Raw genomic sequence first — 24,016 nt, forward strand, 5'->3', positions numbered from 1 at the left:
TTTTCAAGATGGCATCTGAGCCTCCTTTGTATAAACAGGTCCCAGTGTCATTTTTCCACCATTACTTTGTGGAAAGGTCCTTCTAGAGTTTTGATCTGTGTGCCAAACCAGGGTTGTTCTCTTCAAACACCTTTTGGCGGGCTTCAGGAGTGAAGACCACCTCTGGCGCCCGAGTGTCTGCAGTGGGCAGGAAGTGAGGGAGGTGCCTGAAACTCCTTGTGATTAGTGTCATCGGAGACCCAAATGCACTCTGTGGTGATTGGCTGGTTGACTGTCCGGCAAGGATAGCCACCCGTCAGGGTGAGTGACAGCTAGACTGGAATGAATGGGAGAGAACTGAATAAAAGGCGAGTCTCTTGGCTTGGAAGGCAGAGTCGACCACTGGAACGAAGGAACCGAAGAAGACCTTGAAGAGGACGGCTGCTGCAACTCCTGGACCGTTGGTTTGCCCGGTGAAGCGCTGCTGCAGGTCCGAATCGCCAAAGAAGCCCCTGCAAGGATGACTTCTCCCTTGAGTTGGTGGGACCAATCCACTCGCAAGTAAGCCACCTGGACACCTATCTCGGAGCTGGTTGAATTTCCTCAGATTGCTGCAGGAAACCATAGAACCAGGGAGAGGGACACCAGTGTGTACTTTACTCACAGCCATCAAAATTGAAGTTTGTAAAGTGCCAGCTTTTTGACCAGTACCAGTGCAGGAGTCCCCCGACATCCTCCCTCTTGTGCCCACGACTGAGGCACAGGAACAGCGAGATCTGCAGGAACTCGCAGGATCAGAAGTCATCAGCTGCCTCTTTTTCTTCATTGTAAGATACTGTGAAATAAAAACTGAGTACTTACCTCTCGCAGTGAGTGCTTGAAACGTTTGCAACTCGCAGGCCCAATCATCTTGTGACCCAACATGAGTCTTCTTTTTACAAACTACTTCTGAGAATTTGTTCAGAGACTTTACCGTTTACTTACCAGAATTGCTTTATCCTATCCAAGACTCTAGCCCATTGACTTTGGCTTAGCCTATTGAATTGAATGGACTCTTCTAGTGAACGCAAAGTATTTTCACAGTCTAAGAATAATTGTAACCTTTCATGTTCTAATAATTTTTGCCTTTTACTCCTCTTGAAAAGTATTCTGAAATAGTATTGAAGTATATTCGTGTGTGATTATATTGCCGCCTCCTATGACTGTTTTATAACTGACATAAATAAATTAATAAGTATTTATCAAAGAAACCTTGAATGTGAGAGTTTATTTGAACACTTGTGATTGTAGACCTCTGTGTAACATCATTACTGCTCACATTCCCCTCTTGAGATGAGCCTGGCTGGTCAGCTTCGCTTCCAAAACTGTGTAGTACAGACTTCTACCAAAGGTTGGTTTGCTACACCTGTAGTCCTAGTTAGTGTGTAGTGGCCCCAAAGGGTACTGCATACAAACTTTGCCTATTAGTGGTTTTGGCTGGAACCTTATGACATCCTTCTCAGCCTACAATAATTCTTTCCCACTCTGAGACGTATCTTCTTCCAAATCTGGACTGCTGGGCAAGATTGTGTGCAGTACCCTTTGGGAGACTACAACAACCTTGACCTCCTGGCAATAGGAACCTAACCTTTGGTATAAGTCTGTAATACACAGGTTGGTAGTGTGGCTGAGCAGCTAGGCTCATCTCAAGAGGGGTCAATGTGAGCAGTGGAGTGGTTACACAGATTCACAGTGGCAAGTATTGAAATGAACTCCTATACTCAAGGTTTCTTGATTAAACAATTATTAATTTATTTCAGTCAGTTATATAAGCCTTCTTCAGAAGGGAGCAAAACATGTGCCACTTAAAATATACATTAACTATAATGTTAATGTTAAAGGACATTTGTACCGCGCACTATCACCACCGAAGTGGTCCCTTGGCGCTCTGGCGGCTCTGAAAAGGGGAGGAGAGGGGGTGGATTAGTGGGAATAAGCTGGAAAAGTGCACCAGAGCAGTGATGTGCTGTCTCAGCCTGGTGGGTCCGTTGGCTGGGCTTAGGGCGTTTTACGGTCCGTAGTCGTCGTGTGCTGTTGTGTAAGTCTATGTGTGGTTTGTTTTGTTGTTGCAGTGTTGTGGAGTTTGTACGGATTGCTGCGTTTTAGGCTTGGTTGTGTTTGGTTAGAGTTTGAGAGGTGTATGCAGAGAGATGGAATTGTTAGTTGGTTGGTTGGTTAGTTGGCATTGCTGCCCTTGCAATTATGGGATTCCATCTAGGCGCGGTAAATGATGACATTCACATTTCTATCTAGATGCGGAACAAGCTAGGGGTCAGAGTTCTAAGTGTGGCACTAGCATATGCAAAATAAGGCAACATTTATACTCCATTCACAGGTCTTCCTGGTATGTATTGTTTAAATCTATGGCAGTCTACAATATGGAAGGTAAGATGGAGTGACAGGGGCTTTCTGGAGTAGTTGCTCTACACCCCACCCATGCCACACTGTTATATTGGTGTCTGCTGGCTTCCTTGGCTTCCCCTGCTGACACCTGCAGACACTTCTTGGAGCCGCCCTTGGCCTTGGGGCCCTTAGCCCCAGGAGCTGCCAGGCAGAGGGCTGCCTGCCCTGCTGAGCTATATGCAGTGAAAGCACCAATCACGGGGCCAGGACCGTCTGGGAGGCAGGATAAGCCCACAGCTTGAATACGGTTGTGGCGCACATGAAGCTGCGCTCCACGTGTTTTTTTTTTTTAAATACACAAGTTGCTCCAAAATGGGGTGTTGGGGGCCAGGGCCTGCAGGGGGACTCAACTTGATCTGGGTGAAGTCTGTAATGCGGCCTTTCTTGGAGGAGACTGCACGCCGTAGGCCTGGTGTTGTGGGTTTAGATGATACCCATTGGGGATGGCACACAGACACTTCCTACACCCTCAGGTGACTTAAATAGCTGGGACACTGTGGACATTGATTTATAACTGTTGCATTTAGAGCAATACTGAGTTTGGTGCAAAGGTTAGATAGGGAAATACAACAAAGGTTAACAAATAATTCATAAACGGCTAAGTACGTTTTGAACCCTCCAATGCAAAGAAAATTAACCCTTTCCTGGGGGAAAGGTAAAGACATAGAGGTAAGAAGAGTCTCTCAGGGAGCCAGGACAGTCAATGTTAGTTGTGCAATGTCTAGGGGAGCTGAAGATCTTCTTTGCAGGTAAGTAAAAGTCTTGCACAATGTTTATAGAAAGGTTTGTAGAAATAAGATCACTTGAAGGGCCATAAACTGGGAGGCGTGTGAGGGACAAAGTTGCAAGCAACTCCGCAAGGTTAACCAAGACCAGGCTCAACTGAGAACAAGTAAGGCAACACCACAAGAGGTAAGTCCTCTTAAACCTTACAGTACCTTTGGTTAGAAGAAATGGTTCCAGCTGGCTTCTGTTCCTGTACAGTTCTGCAGATTCTTGTGTTCCTGTGCCTCAGTCGTGGGGAGCAGGACGATGTCTCGGGACTCTTGCACTGCAATGGGAAGTTCGGCGGCAGCAGTGGGTAAACTTCAATTCAGTGGCATTTCGCCGTTTCAGCTCCTCACGTCTATAGCAAATAGCAACACTGCGGTGTCACAGATAACCATTCTGGACGTTCCTTGCATCTGGGGTCCAGCACTCTGAGGTGGCTCGGGCTTGGTCAGTTCTGCTTCAAGGGAGCCTGCGGGATCTTCCTGAAACACAGGTCTGACTTAAAAGCGATGCACTCGGTTTGGTGTTCCTCTCCCTGGCACTTCGTTCCAGCAGCAGCAGTGGTAGTACAGCCAGCTCCGAGAGGATGTCCAAACGAGTTCACTTTGGAGTTGATTGGTCCCACCAACTCAAGGGGAGAAGTTGTCCTTGCAGGGCTTCCCTAGTCTAAACTAATTCGGAGCTTCAGGACAGCAGTAGGGCTTCACCGTGCAAACCAATGGTCCAGGAGTTGCAGCAGGCATCTCTTGAAGTTCCTTCTTCGGATTGCTTCGTCCAGTGGTCGACTCTGCCTTCCAAACCAAAAAGCCTTGCCTTTTATGCAGGTTTCTCCCATTTAATTCCAGCCTACTTATCAATCACAGCCACGGACAGCCAGCCGGCCAATCGCCTATGGGTGCATTCATGTAACCATGGGGATTAACCACAGGGAGTTTCGGGCACCTCCCTCACTTCCTGCTCCTGCCAGACACCTTGGAGCCAGAGGCGGGCTTCACTCGTGAATCCCGCCAAAGACATAACGAACAAAGCGACTAAATCTGGTTTGGTGCGCAGAGTAAATCTCAAGAAGGACCTTTCCAGCAAGAAGTTGTGGAAAAAAAGACTGGGGCCATTTTGACAAAACTGGCACCCATGGGAGCCTTACTGCAGCTCCGTACGCAGCCCGATATAAAAACACACAAAGGTAGTAAAAAGTAAACCACTGCCACCAGCCATTAATTGTAGAAGTGGTAACATTAAAATGTTACATGAGAAATTAGACAAAGGGGTTTCTAAGTAACCCCTCCAGCATCCTATGGTAAGTGTGTGCTGGGTCTAGAAAGGTAATATTCTACAGGGGTAAACCCACACTCTGGTGATATTCCCTCCTACTAAGTGAGGATATGTAATATGTATTTCAACAAAAGGAAGGAACACACAACAATCAATATCAAACAGTAAATATACCCTCAGCAGTTTCTCAAAACAGACACTTAGCAAATATGGGCTGCATTCCGTGTTCTAAATGATCATCAAAAAACAATGTTACCAAAAAATATCATTTTTAATATATTCTCTTTTCAGCACAAGTAATACAGACAATTGTTTAAAAAACATATACACATCACATAGTCATATTCATGTTAAAATCATTCCACCTCACAGTATCAGGAAAAAATGCCAAATATTTGATCAGCAAAAAACACAACAATGGCAACTCAATTATTCTCATTTCCCATTGTGTGAACAAGCCCAACTTATATAAGTTTCTGTCCTCTGTGTTACAAGTAACTGGACATTCATCAGGGGCAGAAGTAGTCCTGTGCTTCAGGTAGATTCCTCCTATTCGTACACCAGATTGCTATATCTAAGGGTAAAAAGACAAGAACGTATCACTAATACGGGCATTATAGGTTTAATTAATCACCATAGCCAATCCCAAATCACCAATAGGGCATCAAGTATACAATATATCGTATACCTAATCCAAAGGTCAGAAGAAGTATGTCTTCGACCTAAAAAGCCAAACCAATTCTAGCTCTTCACTACTTTCGCAGATAGAATTCAATTGGAGTACCTAGAACCGTTTACAAAAGACTACAATATAGTCTATCCAATTCCTTGTTGATGCCCTTATCACTAAACACATGGGTTTTAAGCATGCCCATAACCAGTAAAACCAGAAACAAAGAGTACAGCTCACCCTAGGATGTCAGTGCTGTTCTTCTCTTGGAATTTGACTAGATCACAATAGCAGGCTCAACAATGTCTCCCTTTCAACTTCCTGCGGCCCTTCTGATGCCTAAAATACGGGGAGGTAGCGGTAAGTTCCAATACTCCAAGGTATACATAATGTACCCCTATTTCTAACCTAACCCGAGGGCCCTTACCCCTCTCAGGCTATTCCCATCCATCCACCACGTACTCAAATGGATGCACGCCAGGATGGAGCCTCCTCTTTCTACGGGATGTTGCGCCTCTCGCTCTGCAAGTGAAAATCACTAAGTGAGCAAGATAGGATCACTGGGAGAGTTCCCACCTGTTGGGACTCTGTAAATGCAGAATAAAAACCCATAATCACGCTCTTACCTAATCTTGGGTAGATGTTATCCTGAAGGGAAGCAGGGTACTAAGACTTGGACCTGGGAAACAGCGGAAACACTCAATGTCGCCACGGTCAAACGCTGTTCGAAAATCCCTGTTACATGACACTGGCGTAACGTGATGACGTCATCACGCTAAGCGTTGCGTGGTGACGTCATACGCCGCCGTGTCCGCTACTTTCCAAAAAAAGCTCCCTCATCATGGCGCAGTTGCTAAGCAACTAATAAGGACCAAGAAATTGCGGCAGCAATATCGAGTTAGCCGGGCAAATAGTGTCATAGGGAAAATATTGGTTCCCTGCCCGGAGCTAACAATACCCAAAAAATGATTTCTAAGGGAACTCAATGGGCTCTATTATTAAGAGAGCCAAGCCCAATGTGCACAGCGACACTATCAGCCCCTAATCATGTCCAAGGAATGTGGCAACAAAGCAGGACATACCACACAATGTCTGTTCCTCCAATTTCAGGATCAAGCAAAGGTGAAACATACCCATACTTGAAATTGTACATCACCTATATTACAGCAACACGCTTCGTTATTCATCATGTTCCATAGTTGCATATTTCTAAACATCGAAGTTGATATTATCCCTCAGTGTGTAACAACAATAAGTGCAACACTCCAATGACCTCGGAGCACTATACCAAAACTGGTGGCGTACTTATCTAATATTATGCCACTCGATATTCTCATTCAGTCCAGTAATGTGGCTATTAGTAAGAAAGATAAGCTTCTGTTCCAGATTAATCAATTTCCTATTGATTTCATCTTGGGATCTACCTTTGATCTTTTTTAAGATACACCACTCAAAGTCCAAGAATGTATGTCCTTTATCTTCAAAATGTTTTACTAGAGGAGCTTTATCAATATGATTTTTCAAACAGCTCCTGTGCTCGATCATGCGAGTCTTGCACTTTCTGTTCGTTTTGCCTATATAAATTAAATTACATGGACATTTAATCATATAAATTACATTTTCCGTTTTGCAATTTGTATGTTTTTAGTGTCCATTCTGAAGTTAGACCCAAATCCACAGAGGTCACTTTCTTTGTAAATGGACACATAACACATTCTCCACAAGGATGATGACCCACCACTCGGGGTAGACCCCACAATGTACTTTGTGCACCCTCGTGACTTCTAATGCATGTCATTCTTCATGACGAGATTGCGAATGTTCGTTCTCTTTTTGAAAGCTATCAAAGGTAGTGGGCTATTCATAGTCTTTTTCCCAATTTTTACAAATGATGTTCTTCACTTTATAGGACATATTACTAAAGGTGTTGACAAAAACCAAAGGGGTATCATGATTAGCAGGATTTTTCTTTTTCTTATCAAAAAGAGCTTCCCGGTTGTTATTAAAAGCTCGTTTAGCAGATTTCCTGACGACCTTGGTAGGGTAGCCTCTGTCAATCAATTTGTCCATTAGTATGTTGGCACCTACTTCATAATCATGTGAGACCCTTGATTGCTATTCACTGGGGAAAAAGTGGCCATTTAACCAAAAGGGGGAAACGCTAAAATGGCAGTACTAATTGTACATCTCGCTTTTTTATCCTAACGCTTTTGTCTCTTCTTGTAAGGTCATGCAGGGTCAAGCAGCATTGCATCTTCTGTGAGTAGAGGACCCCTGGCTGCATCTAACCTAGCTGTGTTGGCTAGGTCAAGGAGAGGCGGCACAGACTTCATAGTTCCATCTTGTCTTGATAATGCTGGAATTGGAATATTCCAGCAGAGCAAAGCTGGCAGTCTGTCCGATTGGACAGATGCTACAGCAGAGCCTCCGCATAGTTCTCTTCGGTGCTCTTGTCTTCTCTGTGCTTCTGGATTTATCCTAGTGATTGAAACAGATTCCCCTATCTCATTTAAATATTGACAGCTGATTGTAAACTATGCTTCCAATCGCAGTAATTGGAGCATTTGTAATATCTGTACCCTTGCACCCCCTTCCTCCATTACTATTGTTTGCCATCTGGTGAAATTGGTAGTGTCAAAAAGTATGGATTTTAATTTAAACATCCACCTTTCCCAGAACTATCCTTTGTCGGAACTATCAGTTTAATACAAAGAGTCATCACGTTTGTTGACAGCGGCAACGTTGCTTCATAGTAGTGGTGGCAGAGTTTAAAGGGGTGCTCCATCTAGGCCAACAAAAAAATCTTATTTAGCACACATAGTTCTCAGAAAAGAAATATCCCCATTAAATTAGGGAATTAATATACTGCAATTGAGTATGTTAGGCAAGATTGTATGCAGTACCCTTTGGGTGCACTATAACAACCCTGTCCTCCTGGCAATAGGAACCCAACCTTTGGTATAAGTCTGTACTACACAGGTTGGTACTGTGTCGAGTAGCCAGGCTTATCTCAAGAGGGGTCAATGTGAGCTGGAGGGGAGTTACACAGAGGTTCAGTGACCAGTGTCCAAATAAACTCTTAAATAAATGATTAATTGTTTTTTTCAAGAAGCCCTATGTTTAACAGTCAGTTATAGTAAGCCTTCTTTAGAAGGGAGCAATGTTCAGCAAAACACAAATATACCTCAAAAATACACACTCTTAGTTTTCTTAATCGGCAGATACCCATTTGGGATGGCTCAAAGACACTACCTACACCCTCAGGTGACTTTGCTAGGGTGCTGTGGACGTTAATATATCACTGTTTGCATTTAGACTTTCTTAGGAGAGTGTCAAAGAAAAGAGGGATCAGAATAAAACAAGTATTCATACAATGATTCTTAAGCAGGTAAGTACTTTCAATAACCCCCCAATGTAAAGTCAGTTAATCCTGTCCTGTAAAGAAGGCAAACCCACTAAAACAGAGGAGAGAAGAGTCATCAGGGAGCCAGGCCAGCCAATGTTTAAGTTAGCAAAAGTCCAGGTGAACTGAAGCATTTCTTGCAGGTAAGTAGAAAGTCTTTCACAATGTTTTAAAAGTCTTGGTAGAATAGAAGAAATCAAAGTAGGGCCAGAAGCTGATTAGGCTTGTGAGGTAAAGAAGCTGATAGCAACTCTACACATGCAACCAAGCAAGTCTCCAACGAGGACAAGTGGCTACCCAAGAGGTAAGTTCTCTTAGACTGTACAGTACCTTTAGGTTGAAGAAAAGGTTTAGCAGATGACTTCTATTCCTGTCCAGCTCTGCATATCCTGCTGTTCCTGGGCCTCAGTCGTGGGGACAAGAGGGAGGACTGCTGGGGACTTCCGCACTGCAATGGGACGGTCACCGCTCACAACCGGCAATCTTCAAACAAGTGGCACTTGAGTGTTTCAGCTCCTCGTGTCTACCGCAAATAGCACCACCGCGGTTCCTGGCTGTCAAGATGGGCTTTCCTTGCGTCTGGGATCCCGCACTCTGTTGAAGGGGCTCAGGCTCGATCTGTCCTGCTTCTTGTGAGTCCGGAGGATCTTCCTGGAGTTCTTGGCCAGCTTAAAAGCAACGCACACTAACTGGTGTTACTCTCCCTGGCTATCCGGTTCCAGCAGCGACTGCAGTGGAAACGCAACCAGCTTCGAGAGGATGTCCAGGTGGCTTACTTTGGAGTTGATTGGTCCCACCAACTCAAAGGGAGAAGTCGTCCTTGTAGGGGCTTCTCTGTCGATGCAAACTTGCCGTTTAGGCACTGCAGCAGGGCTTCACCGGGTAAACCAACGGTCCAGGAGTTGCAGCAGCCATCCTCTTCAAGCTCTTCTTCGGTTCCTTCGTCCAGTGGTGGACTCTGCCTTCCAAGCTAAAAAGCCTCGCCTTTTATTCAGTTCTCTCCCATACATTCCAGCCTAGCTGTCAGTCACCCAGCAGGGTGGCTGTTCTTGCCGGACAGTCAGCCAGCCAATCACCACAGAGTGCATTTGGGTCTCCTAGGAGACCAAGCACAGGGAGTTTGGGGCACCTCCCTCACTTCTGCCTATTAGGGAGAATTCTCATAAATGTGCTAATTCCTTTCACCTTAAAGACCCCCAGCAACTTTGCTGGATTTTGAGGACTTGATGTCTTTTACTGGGAGAGAATGAGCCTTTTTTCCCACTCTTATGTATTTTGAATGTGTTTTACTCTTGTGTTTTCTTTGGTTATGGAGTTTTAGACCACCCCATAGGCATCTTTTCATGTGTGTCACACGGCACCCTTAGTGCAGTGGCACAGGGAAACCTTTTCAGACTTTCCCAGGTTTAAATACCTTCTCTGGGATAAACTACTGTTTCCAAGAGAAAGTAAAGGGACATTGACTTTACTGGTCTTTTTTCAAATTCCTAGACCCAGCACACCCTATTTTACAATAGAGTGCTGGAGGGGTTACGTAGAATCCCCTGTGTCTAGAAACTCATGTAGCAGTCAATTGCTGCCCCTTTCTCTCGAAATGGCTGGTGGCAGTGGTTTTACAACGAACTACCATGATTGCCCCTTACTGCAAACACTGGTAGCGTTAAATCGCGTGAGCCATGTTTTTCAAGATGGCGTCTGAGCCCCCTTTGTTTAAACTGGTCCAGGTCTTCTTTTTTTTTGCCATTTCCTTTTGTAAAGGTCCTTCTAGAGGTTGTCTCTACGCACCAAACCAGGTTTTCCTTCGTGTTTGGCTGGCTTCAGGACTGAAGACCGCCTCCTGTGCCCGAGTGTCTGGGGGTGGGCATGAAGTGAGGGAGGTGCCCGAAACTCCTTGTGGTTAGTCTCCTAGTAGACCCAAATGCACTCTGGCATTATTGGCTGGCTGACTGTCCGGCAAGGACAGCCACTCCACTGGGTGAGTGGCAGCTAGGCTGGAATTAATGGGATAGAACTGAATAAAAGGCGAGTCACTTGGCTTGAAAAACAGTCGACCACTGGAACGAAAGAACCAAAGACTAGCTTGAAATGGACGGCTGCTGCAACTCCTGGACCATTGGTTTGCCCAGTGAAGCCCTGCTGCAGGTCCGAATCAATAAGTTCATCTCGACAGGGAAGCCCTGCAAGGGCGACTTCTCCAGTTGGTGGGATCAATCAACTCGACACTAAGCCACCTGGATACCACTCTCTGAGCTGGTTGTATTTTCCTCAGAGTGCTGCAGGAAACCGAATAACCAGGGAGAGGGACACCAGTTTGTGTGCTTTACTACAGCTACCGGAATCTAACATTTGCCAGTTGCCAGCTTTGTGACCAGTGCAGGAGTCCCCCGACGTCCTCCCTCTTGTCCCCACGACTGAGGCTCAGGAACAGCGAGATCTGCAGGAACTACCAGGAACAGAAGTCTTCAGCTGCATCTTTTTCTTAATTTGTAAGGTACTGTGAAATGAGACTGAGTACTTACTTCTCGCAGTGAAAGTGCTTGAAACTTTCCCAACTTGCAGGCTTAATCAGCTTATGGCCCAACAAATTATTCTTTCTTTTACGAACTACTTCTGAGAACTTTGGCAAAGACTTTTCTGTTTAACTACCAGAACTGCTTTATCCTATACAAGACTTTAGCCCATTGACTTTGGCCTGACCTATTGCATTTAATCATCTCCTCTGATGAACTCAAAGTATTTGCGCTGTTAAAGAACTGTAATCTTTTTATTAACCTATGCCCTACTTCAAAGTACTCTGAATGCTATTTTCCTCCTCCTTCAAAGTAGTTTAAATGCCTCAGAAACGTGCAGTGTAAAGTACTGAAGTTTATTTTTGTGTGATATAGATTGCCTCCTTCTAGTGAATGTTTTATAACTGACTGTGAAATAATTTAATAAGTGTTTTACACTCAGGGTTTCTTGGTAAGAGTTTATTTGAATATTTGTGATTGTAGACCTCTGTGTAACATCATTACAGCTCACATTCACCTCTTGAGATAAGCCTGGCTGCTCAGCAAACCTACCAAAACTGTGTAGTACAGACTTATACCAAAGGTTGGTTTGCTTACACCTGTAGTCCTAGTTGTGTGTAGTGGTCCCAAAGGGTACTGCATACAAACTCTGCTTAACGCTACCTACCACAGACACCCTGGAGCTAGAGGCGTGCTTCACTCGTGAATCCTGCCAAAGCGAACAAAGGGACCACACCTATTTTGGCGCGCAGAGTTAATCTCAGGACTTTTTCATAAAGAAATGGCCAAAAAAGAAGACCGGGCCATTTTGACAAAAGTGGCACCCTTGGGTGCTTTACTGCAGCTGCGAACGCAACCCTCGGTAAATGCACACCATGGTAGTTAAAACAAACCACTGCCACCAGCCATTCAGTGAGAAAAGGGGAACATAAACATGTTACATGAGAAGCTAGACAAAGAGGATACTAGGTAACCCCTCCAGCACCTTATTGTAAGATAATGTGTGCCGGGTCTAGAAAGTTACAATGGTAATTAAAGTCCATTTCACGTTACTGCTCTGGGAAACAGTAGATTATCCAAGAGAGGGTATTGGAACCATGTCAGGGGATGCTTACCAGAGTCCACTGCTATTCTGAAGCTGTTGTATGTCTTATTTGGGAACACAAAAATGAGCTAAAAGAATGTGGATACATGTTGGATGCTAATGTAGAGAGATCTGACTGCCTATCTAATAAGGTTAGTCATTTATATCCCAGCAATTCAAAGGAGGCTAATGGCCAAGTAATCGATAACGATGTAATAAAATCACATTGGGAATGGCTCTGTTCTTTACTACCTTTGGGTCAAAATAGTCATTGAGATTATACCACACTAATTTCCTGGAATACTAGAGGACACTGCCATCTATTTTTTGAACTGGGTTCCTATGCTCTTTTTTCCAATGCCCAAATAGTCCTCTTACAGGAAACTTAGGCAGGAGGCTGTGTTTGACGGTTTCACTGCGTACTACAATCCTGCAAGTAAAGGTGAAAAGGGCAGGCCCCTTTGGGGGATTGATAACATTGGTATTGAATTGTATACATGCCTCCAAATATGAATTGGTTTCTGCTAATCCCAATCGATTGATTGTCGAGATGCATATGCAGAATGGAGCACGTATTCTACTGATCAATATATATGACTGACCCTCCTGGCAATGCATATATGGCTGATATCCAACAGAGTATATATGAATGTCTGCTTGATAAATGTACGGCAGATGGCCTGACCAATATAGTATTGGGTGGTGATCTCAATGCTAATATTCTGTGTTTATAATCTGGGAGATCGGACGAAAGCTGAAAGATGGTCTACCTTTAATTAAGGAGATGCATATAGTGGTGTTGAATGGAAGTGGTCTTGATCACAATAATATTGGCGCTACATGGTCAAATGGTTGCTATTCCTCTATGCTTGATTTCATCTGTATGAGTGATAAGTTATTTAACAACACTATTGGTTTCCTTATTTTGGGTAATGAATTCAGTGATCATTCACTACTACGATGTACGGTTTGTTGGATTAATAGGATTGCTGACAATGATGCAACCAAGGGGATCACTATCTCTAACCGTGGTAATAGAATTCGGTGGTCAGATGCTAATCTAACGAAGGCTAAAAAATGGTGCCTTGATATCAATATTGATCATCTTCTTTATTCTTCTGCAGATGATATTATTACCTGGCTATCTAAACATCTTCATGATATTATTCCCTCTGGGTGTAAACTTGGACCCTATAAAGATAATCCCAATAGAATTAGAGTTTCTGATGTTTGTTAATCTGCTTAGAATCACATGCTGTGCATAGTCCGACATCCAGTGGTCACTGCAGAGTATTGCATTTTGTTTTTGTAGTCGAAAAGGGGACGTCGACAAGGCGTGTTTGTAACACTATCCCTATAGTGACGTGCAGTGTACCCACAATCCCTCACGCGTCGAGGTCCCTCTGATTCTTTTTCCGCCCAGATATTGGTCGCCTTTACGCAGAGCTTCTCGAGAGACATTGCAAATATTCACTCGACCTTTGGTCGTTATTTAACATTGGGTTCCTTGTTCGACTAAGCTGTTCTCCGCCGACAAGATCTTCGACGGCTGTGCCTTCGACGGAGGAGACCCTTCGGCGTTGCCGAACACGTGGCCTGGACTCGCCGGCCTCAAACAGTAGGAAGAGTGGGGTGGTGGGACATTTCTTGCTATCTCTTTAAGAATGCCTTTCTCTTTCCCCACCTTTTCCTTCGGGGTTGTTCTCACGTCTGTCCGTTCCCTTAGCTATGGAGAGGACACCCTTTAGGTTTTGTCCGTGCTGCAAAGGCAAATTAACCTGGAAAGACCAGCACAAATGGTGCAACCGTTGCTTGTCCCTCGACCACAAAGAAGACGGTTGTGCGGCCTGTAAGCTTCTTAAGCCTAAGACTTTAAAGGACCGCAGGGTCAAGAGGTGGGCAGCCTACGCCATGTCTAGGTCTGATTCCGCACCCGCAGCCGCCGAAAGTGGCGACGAAAGTGATAACCCGACCTCCGCATTGGAGGTTGTACACCCCTCTAGGGAGCGGTCATGCTCCTCGTCGTCTGTCCCCGGCCCGACAAGCTCGGCTCACGCCCTGCTTATGGGGATGAACACCCCAGCGACACAGACGCACTCAAGCACTCGCATAAGCACACGGCCCACGGCTCTTCCTCGTCGAAGACGAAGAAAGCATTAGCGCCAACAGAGACGCAGGTCCTACCGGCGGCCTCCACGGACCGTAAGGGTCCAAAGCCCCCCTCGCAACCGCAGACACAACCAGCGACTGGGCTACCCCCAGATAAGGGCGCTATCACCAAACCACCAGACATGCCCCGCCAGCGAGCGCCCGTCGCCGTAGAGGACGCGACACCTGTAACGTCGAGGCCAGAGGAACCCTCGAGAGACCATTTAGTCGTCAAGAGCCTGGCGCGTATTGTTTCCACCGATAGCCAGAGGCGGATGGCGAAAGACGCCGAATACCGCTCGCAAGGCCAGGTAAACGCCGAAGGGGACGGAAGGAAGGCAGGAACCGCCCCTCCGTCGAAAGGGACTCCTAGCCTACTAGAAGGCTTGTCAGAAGGTGATGGGAGCTTATCCTCAACGTTATGGGATAGGTCAAAGCGTTTACACGCCGAAAGCCTTGTCTCATCCCCCCACCCCCGCCTTCCCCAGACCGCTCTGTGCTACCACAAGGGACCTTAGAGAGACTCCAATTTTGCATGGACAAAATGGAGAATTTTATGTCTAACCAATACCTGCCCACACCTAAAAGACCAAGAGAGGGGACTCGGGAGGATCCTAGGGCTAAATACCCTAGGCTATTTAACCCCCTACAGAGGGATGTAGAGTTGTATGACCTCACTGAAGAGGACTCCCACTTTCATGAAGATGGAGTTCTTAACTAACGAACAAGAACAAAACATAGACCAGGAAGGTTTCGAGGATGACCCAGACATGGGTGATGGGGGCTTTGAGGAAGACCCAGAAGAAGGTGCTTCACAGCCCTGGCAGTCCCCATCAGCGTCTACAGACCCCAACGCCCTAAACCTGTCCCCCCGCCTCCCAAAGACTCACCAATCAGGAATACGTCACCTATAGACGATCAACGTACCTTTTAATGCGCTACTATGCAAAGCAGCAGCGCATTTCGAAATCGAGACTGGGGAAATTTCTCCTGACATAGACTTTGTTGAAAAGATTATCGAGGAGAAACCCCCTGTCAGTCAAACCATTCCCCTCCTTGCCTCAGTAAAGAGACAAATCATTCCTTCGCTATCTACACCCGCATTGGTCAGGGGGGTGAACCCAAGGATAAAAAAAATTATTTAGTCCTTCTCCATTGGACCCGTTATACATCAGGGGCCACTCACTACCGGACTCCCTAGTAGTAACAAATAAAAGAAAAAGGGCAGGGGTCCCGCTATCAACCAGCGAGGCACCTCCAGATAAAGAAGGTAAAAAGCTGTATGCCCTATGTAAAAGCATTACAGCCTCGGCAGCCTTTTCCACCAGGATTGCCAACAACTCCTCCTTACTAGCAAGTTATGCAGATGCACAGTGGAGCAAACTACGCAAAGACATTGAGGTACCTGAACCCCTAAAAACTTGGCTTCTGGCCACGGTTACTGAGGGAACCTTAGTCAACCAGAGCATCATTAAGAATACTCTAGATGCTGTAGAAACGGCTGGCCGTTCCCTAGTCCAAGGAATCCTACTCAAATGTCATGTCTGGCTACGTAATTCGGGGTTTAAACCCGAAACACAAACATCTCTCATAACAAACCAATAGAGGATGCCAACCTCTTTGGAAAGGCGTTGGATGACGCGCTAGAGACTGCAAAAAAGGAATTTGACACCATTAAGACCCTAGATCAGATTTCCAGGCCTCCCAACAAGCAAAGTTATGGAAACAGACGCTTTTCTCGAGGCCAACGCCAACAGCAACATCAGCAGTACTCTGCAAGCAACTGCTCCTTGAATCAAGGAACCAGTGGACAATACACCCAGAGAGGACAGCGTCGTGGCAAGGGAAGAGGTCGGGGTTCAACCCCTAGAGGTTCCCAAGCCACCACCACCACCAAATGACCCGAGATTCGGGTCCCCTCCCATGCATCGCCGGTCGGGGGACGCCTAACATCCTTTCTTCCAGCATGGGAGGGAATAACATCAGACCGCTGGGTACTATCAACCATAGCCCGCACTACTGTATAGAATTCAACTGCTCCCCGACGTACAGACCCTCAAGGGGACGACGCCTGTCGCCAGAACACCTCGCCATCCTTCTTCAAGAAGTGGACCAGCTACTAGAAAAAGGAGCTATAGAGGTTGTGCCTCTATCAAAGGTAACGGAAGGTATTTATTCAGTGTACTTCCTTGTACCCAAAAAGGATTTAACCATGCGCCCTGTACTAGATCTGCGCCCAGCAAACAAATTTGTAAAACCTCAAAAATTGCGTATGGTGACATTACAGGAAGTAATCCCCCTGTTATCGCAGGGAGAGAACACTGGACATGAAAGATGCATACTTTCATATTTTAATGTTGCCAGCGCACAGAAAATACCTCAGGTTCATGATAGAGGGCACACACTACCAGTTCAGAGTGCTACCCATCGACATAGTGTCAGCGCCAAGGGTATTCACGAAAGTACTGGCAGTGGCAGCGGCCCACCTGCGCAGGTTGTCCATCCCAGTATACCCTTACCTCGATGATTGGCTCATAACAGGGGATTCTTACGAGACATGCTTCTCAAACACCCAAAAGACTGTAGACCTTTTGTTCCAACTGGGCTTCTCCATCAACGAGAAGAAGTCCAGCCTAGAGCCCAGCCAAATTAAACAATTCCTAGGGGCTCTAATTTGAACAAAGGACGGCCTCGTCTTCCCCTCAGAGAGGGTCGAAAATATGCTGTTTCAGATCCCTCAATATGTGGCCGGTCGGGAGGTGACGGTGCGCAAAGCAATGCGTTTGCTGGGAATGATGGCGTCATGTATATATTTGGTACCTCACACGAGACTGCGCATGCGTCCAATGCAAGAGTGGCTCAACAGCCAGTAGTGTCAGGCCAGCGGACAATGGGACGATCTAGTGGTGGTCTCGCAGGCCTTGGTTCTCTCTCTACGGTGGTGGTCGAAGGAAAACCTTGTCATACGGAAACCATTCGCCACCCCCGCAGTGGAGGCCACTCTAACCACAGACTCATCCCTCACAGGATGGGGGGGCTCACCTATCCCATCAGACTGCACACGGAGTTTGGACTCCGAGCGTAGCATCCAAACACATAAACTTGCTGGAAGTGTTAGCGGTCTTCAAAGCACTGAAGGCTTTTCAGGCACACCTGCAAGAGAAGACAGTGATGGTCCTCACGGACAGCACCACAGCTATGTACTATCTGAACAAGCAAGTGGGCACTCACTCTCCAGGACTGTCCAAGCTGTCCCAGAACATCTGGAAGTGGGCTCTCAAACACATGTTCCTGTTGTCACAACATGTACCAGGGGAACTCAGTCTGCTAGCAGACAAACTCAGCAGAGACTTTCCTCTACCCGCAGAGTACGAATGGCAGTTACAAGAAGACATCGTCTTCGACGTCTTCAAACAATGGGGATTCCCAGAAATAGATCTGTTCGCAACTCTGGAGAACTCCCAATGCCAAGATTACGCCTCCAGGTACCCCTAGGACCAATCCATGGGGGAACGCTTTATCGATACCATGGTCAGGGAAATTTGTTTACGCTCCCTCCCCCCCCCCCCCCCCCCGACTTCCCTTCTCAACAAGATAGTGCACAAGATGCACCAGGAACCAGTCACATGATACTAGTGGCCCCGGCAACCATGGTTCGCTCACCTGATGGAGATGTCTGTCTCCACCGGTGAAACTACCCTGTCCGTACAGCATGCTGTCACAGGACAAGAGCAAGACACTACACCCATGCCCACAGACCATGAACATAGAGCATGGCTCCTGAGATCATAGAATTTGGTCATTTACAACTCCCACAGAGGTACATGGACATTCTCAAGGAAGCTAGAAAGCATAACACTCGTCACTGTTACTCCATCAAGTGGAAAAGATTTGTCATATGGTGTAGAAATAAGAGCATCAATCCGGTTGACTGCTCTCCCACACAAATTGTTCTCTACCTGACTCACCTACTAGACTCAGGATTAGTGTTTAATTCTATTAAGGTTCATTTGGCTGCACTTTCCGCACACACCACTTCTCAACTTAGTGTCGTGGTGGAAAGTCCCAGTTATTAAGGTCTTCATGGAAGGAGTTAAAAGAATACAACCTCCCATAGCTAACCCAGCTCCCGGATGGGACCTAAATGTTGTTCTAACCAGGCTCTTGGGCTCACCCTTTGAACCCATGCACAAAGCAATGCTTAAGGACCTCACCCTTAAAACTGGTTTTCTAATAGCTTTCACCTCCATCAGGAGAGTAAGTGAACTACAAGCGCGATCTATTCTAGACCCCTTTGTAACAGTTCACAAAGATAAGGTGGTTCTACGCACACACCCTAGGTTTGTACCTAAATTCATTTCTAAGTTCCATGTGAACCAATCTATAGAACTACCAACGTTCTTTCAAAACCCTTCAAACTTGGGAGAAAAAAAGCCTGCATACACTGGATGTGCGCAGGGCTGTTATGTTTTATATGGAAAGAACTAGACCACTGAGAGAGACTAATCAGTTCTTTGTCTCGTGGCAGCAAGAAGAGAAGGAGATGCAGTTTCAAAATCCACTATATCTGGAAGGATCGTACAATGCATACTGCTAAGAGAGAACTACCCTTCAAGCCAAGAGCACACTATACTCGAGGCACTGGGGCTTCCATAGCATTCATTGCAAATGTCCCTCTTGAGTCCATTTGTAAATCGGCAACCTGGAGTTCTGTACACACCTCTACAAAACACTGTCTAGATGCCCACTCTAGATCTGATACACAGGTGGGACAAGCAGTATTAAGACACCCTTTCTCTACTGTTCCTTCTCACAACCCACCTCCAACTCCGGGTACTGCTCGCTAGTCTATGCACAGCATGTGATTCTAAGCAGATTAACAAACATCAGAAGACAATGCATTGCTTACCGTAAAAGCATTTCTGATGGTTGTATCTGCTTAGATTCACATGCGCCCACCCTTCCTCCCCGCTCGGATGCAAGGAACATAGACCTCTTTTTATCTCTTTTCTGTACTCACTCACCTCTATAAGGCTCCCTCAGGGCAGGAAAATACAAACCGAGGGACCTCGACGCGTGAGGCATTGTGTGGGTACACTGCATGTCACTATAGGGATAGTGTTACAGACACGCCTTGTCGACGTCCCCTTTTCGACTACGAAAAACAAAATGCAATACTCTGCAGTGTCCACTGGATGTCGGACTATGCACAGCATGTGAATCTAAGCAGATACAACATCAGAAATGCTTTTACGGTAAGTAATGCATTGTCATATGATAGGGTTGTTAGAGATGTGAAAAGGGAGATGCGCAGAAAGCTGCGCCTGTGTGACTCGAGTGGCAAAGATCCTGTGTTGGTATGTAATGAGAAGAGAAAGATCCGGAATAGATACCGTAACGAGATAAGAAGATATCAGAGCTCTGAGAACAAACTAATAGGCAATATATGGTTTGCGTTCATTTGCATGGTAACACTAGTAAATTCTGGGCTAGTTTTAGATCTATGGGCAAAGCTGGGAGTTCTGAGTTGGCTATCCCTATCAATAGCCATACGTGGGTTATGTATCTTGTAATAAATTTAAGGGAGACACTACAACTTTGGTTAAAAGACCCATTGATACGCTAACTATATCAAGGGAAGATATCTTAATGGTAGTTAAGAGCCTTAAAACATCGAGCGCCTGGGCCTGATGGCCTCTGTAATGTTATTGTTAAAGATAATCCGGAGGTATCGACAGATATTCTGGGGATTATCTTCCAGAAAATCATTGATACTGGTGTTATGCCAATTTCCTGGAAGATGTCTCACATTATTCCTGTTTTTAAGTCGGGACGTCAGAGCTTACCTGAGAACTATAGGCTCCTTGCTCTTACCGACGTGTCCAGTAAGATCTTTTGTACCATAGTCCTCTGTGAAATAATGAAATGGATTGACAATAATCATACCCTTGATAGGGCCCAAACTGGCTTTCGCAAATGATGTTCTACCAAGGATAATATCTTTATAGTCCATACTTTCATTGAACAGGCCAAGGATAAAAATAGGCTGCCTCTTTACATGCTATTTGTAGATTTATCAGCTTTTAATTTAGTTGAGCGCGAGAGATTGTGGGCGAAACTTGAGCTGCTTGGTCTGCCACCTTATCTCCTATATGTCTGTAAAATGATATATGGAGAAAGTAAGGCCAGGGCACGTATAGATAATGAGGGTGCTCTGTCTGATTCTGTTCCCATTGCTAAGGGGGTCAGACAGGGTTGTACATTGCCACCATTTATGGCGGACTTCGGTGCAATATTTAAAACGAAGATGAATGCTTTCCCTAGAATGGGCTCACATAAAATCGGCTGGATATGTTATGCTGATGATATTGTTATCTTTGATAATACATATAGTGGCATGTGCAATGGCACTAGGGCTGTATGTGACTACACTTATGCCAATGGCCTTACTATTAACCTTAACAAAACTCCGTTCATGGCCATGGGTCATAATAGCTGTAAAGTCTGGAATCCCTTGCTCATTGGGTGTGATCAGGAAAGTTAATTGCTATAAATATCTGGGATATGAGCTCTGCTGTGACAGAGGTACTATTAACAAACTGGTACAACAGAATAAAAGAGCTAAAGTTATGGCCACACTCAGAGCAGTTATGTCCTTTTAGAAAGATAAAAAAGCAGGATATTGCTTGCTTGGAATTATTAATATATACAAACAAAAGCTTGCGGCCATGTTTCTGTATGCTTTGGAGACATCATTTAAGGACTGGTCTGACTGGGCTGAATTTACTGAAGGTATCATATGGCGTAGATTGCTTGGTCTTAACAACTATACCCCTGTACAGGCGGTCCGCCTGGAAGTGGGGCTTATTTCCCTGTCTACCCAAATTGACCATAATGGGGCCAAACTCTTTGTGAAAATTAAATTTGCATATCCTGGAACCCTTCTATACATTCTTAAGGAAGGTGTAGAGGAGGGTAAGATGGAGGCCCTTAATAAATGTAAAGAACTTAATCTGCAACTATTTTAAAACAAATCGGATGGAAACCAATGTGGGAACATGGCGAAGGAGTGGTGTTAAAATCACTGAAAAATGTCATTGAAAAGCGGGACTGGGCGACTAGTCTCGATAAGGTCTCTACCATGAGCTCTCTGCATACCTTTTCAATGATGCCCTTTAGCTATAAAGAACTCCAAAGACATCTCTTATGCCATCACAGACCAATCGCAAAATCTTCATGGATATTAGACTTAACCGTCTTAATTTCCTGGAGGTTCGTGGAATGTGGATAGGTCTACCCATCGAAAAAATGATCTGCAGACTATGGGCCTCATCACAAGTTGGGCGGTAACACCGGCGCTATTAGCGCCAGCGTTAATAGCCCTACCGCCAAATCCCCCGGCGCTAATAGCGCAGGATCACGGGTTTGGCGGAACGGGTATTGCCCATTCCCCACTGAGCCCATTCGGGAATTCTCCATTCCCCATTGCGCCGGCGCTATGAGCGCGAATTTTCTGCGGATTTCCCCCCAGCTCAGAGCTGGGGAGAAATCTGCTGAAGCCCTGATTTGGCGGACCCTTAAATCCGGCGGTAATAGCGCTAGCGCCAGATTTAAGGGTTACCGCCAAACTCGTGGTGAGGCCCTATGTGTGGTCAATGACGAGGTGGAAAATGTAAGACATGTTCTCACCTGCTGCTATTCAATGAGATCTACCTATGATAAATACTTTGCTAAACTTGATCAGGAATATAATGATATTGAAAGTGAAACTTTTGGTTATACTGTCTTTCCAGGAGGAATAACTATTTGACTATTGCCATTACTCAGATCTGGAAAGTGGCAAAAGAACGTCTATGTGAAATTGAAGATGAGGTGAAATTGCTTATGGGCCTCGAAAAATGTAAATGAATAGGGCCCGGCTTTTGGCACTGATGTGTAAGGTGTTTACCTACATTGTTGTCCTACTTTATATATTACTCCATGTTTGGGTTTACTTCTGCTTCTTTTTATTTCTTATTTCTTCTTTTTGGTGCATTAATTGTCTTGATGAATGTAATGTATGTTAATTCTGTTTTGCAATTTTGTTCTTTTCTTTGTGAAAAAGTTCTTTTTGAACTTTTTTTTTTTTAAAAACCTTTGGGAAAGCTGATTGACTTCCCTGTGTCACTGCACTGAAGGTGCTGTGACACAATGTAAAAGATGATGCCTATGGAGTTTGTCAGACTCTACAACCAAAAGTAACACTGTGTACTAAATCAAATTAAAATACATGAGAGTGTGGAAAAAAAAGGGCTTCACTCTCTCCAGGTTAACAAAAAAAATCGAGCCCTCAAAATTCAGCAAAGTTGCTGGGGGTCTATAAGGTGGAGGGAATGAGCACATTTGTGAGAATTTGCCATAAGAGTATATGACCAGCATTCAATGGGTGTTGCAAGCACACCGGCACCAATATGATACCTTGCTCTATAGTTAAGTTAACCTTTCCCTCCATTTGCTCACATGCCTGTGATCCATCGATTTACTGGCCCTTTTACCTGCTGAGGTTGTTTCTCCTAACATCCTGTGCTAATGCCTATTCCTCCTGTGGCAGCCAATTATCTCTTTTGATCTCCCACTTCATTGATGCCCCCACCTACTGATGATGCCTCTTCTGCGGTCATTCCTCATCCTGTCTTGTGGCTCTCCCCTCCATCCTTTGCCAGCCCTTTTCCACCCATTTTTATGGCATCTCTCTCTCCATTCTTCTGTGTTTTTTCAGCTTCCTGATATCTGTGCTTTTTGTGTCTCTGCAGCTAACTTGACCCTCATGGCTCTTCGCTGTGCCACAGAATGCCTCAACAAGGGTGGCTGGTTCATTACCAAAGTCTTCCGCTCAAGAGATTACCAGCCATTGCTTTGGATTTTCCAGCAGCTCTTCAGGAAAGTGCAAGCCACCAAGCCACAGGCCTCTCGTAATGAATCTGCCGAAATCTTCGTTGTCTGCCAGGGTGAGTTATCAGAGTGGCACTGAGAATGGATCAAAGGGATATTAGGGGGGAGGCATAGAGACTACATGGGATATGCCACCTGGGCACTTGGAATCCAAATTTGCATGCATCACTCGGCTCTGCCGTCCCCAAGGCTGGTACTCGGGAGCAGCACTACTGACCAGTGGGTGTCCCTGAAAAAAAAAATAGGAGTTTCTCCATCACAATTGTTACCTCGGCACCCCTGACCAGTAGCACTGACTGCGAGAGGAGTATTTAGCTATAAAGTTTTTGCTTGCTAATGTACATGACAGTTAATTTGTTTATGTGCAGGTTATCTGGCTCCTGACAAGATCGACAGTAAGTTCTTCGATCCAAAATATGCTTTTAAGGAGGTGGAAATTCAGGCGAAAACCGTAAGCGACTTGATTAGTACCAAGAAGCCAAAAGTAAGTGAATGTTATTTGGGCGCTCTACGAGGCGATAGTGTGTGTGTTTTTAAAAACATTTTTACATGGAATCTGGAAGTGTCACAGAATGTTTTCAACGAGTAAGCAGTGGATGAATTTGCCAGCAATTTAAAACCTGACTTGCTAGAAACACCCTTAAGCAACTGACGAAATCAGTCTGAACTATGCTATAACTATCACTTTTTCACCAAGCAAGTCCTATATTAAGCTAGGCTATAACTCCAACAGCCATAGGCGTATTTACAACAAAACCAAGGCCTAGCGCGGCAGAATGCTAGAGGAGCAGCATTTTATTGCAGTT

General features: G+C 45.3%; 1 protein-coding gene across 3 annotated transcripts in view; it reads left to right on the forward strand.

Moving 5' to 3' along the window:
- The window catches only part of FTSJ3 (FtsJ RNA 2'-O-methyltransferase 3), a 416,394-nt gene that overhangs the window by 126,637 nt on the left and 265,741 nt on the right, over window positions 1–24,016 (forward strand). For all 3 annotated transcript variants that reach the window (XM_069629038.1, XM_069629037.1, XM_069629039.1), the window contains exons 7-8: window positions 23,072–23,266; window positions 23,579–23,694. In XM_069629038.1, the coding sequence (XP_069485139.1) occupies window positions 23,072–23,266; window positions 23,579–23,694 (311 nt within the window). The remainder of the gene's footprint in view (window positions 1–23,071; window positions 23,267–23,578; window positions 23,695–24,016) is intronic.

The sequence above is a fragment of the Ambystoma mexicanum genome, chromosome 12, assembly GCF_040938575.1.
Source record: "Ambystoma mexicanum isolate Mex_15411 chromosome 12, UKY_AmexF1_1, whole genome shotgun sequence".
Classification (NCBI taxonomy): Eukaryota; Metazoa; Chordata; class Amphibia; order Caudata; family Ambystomatidae; genus Ambystoma; species Ambystoma mexicanum.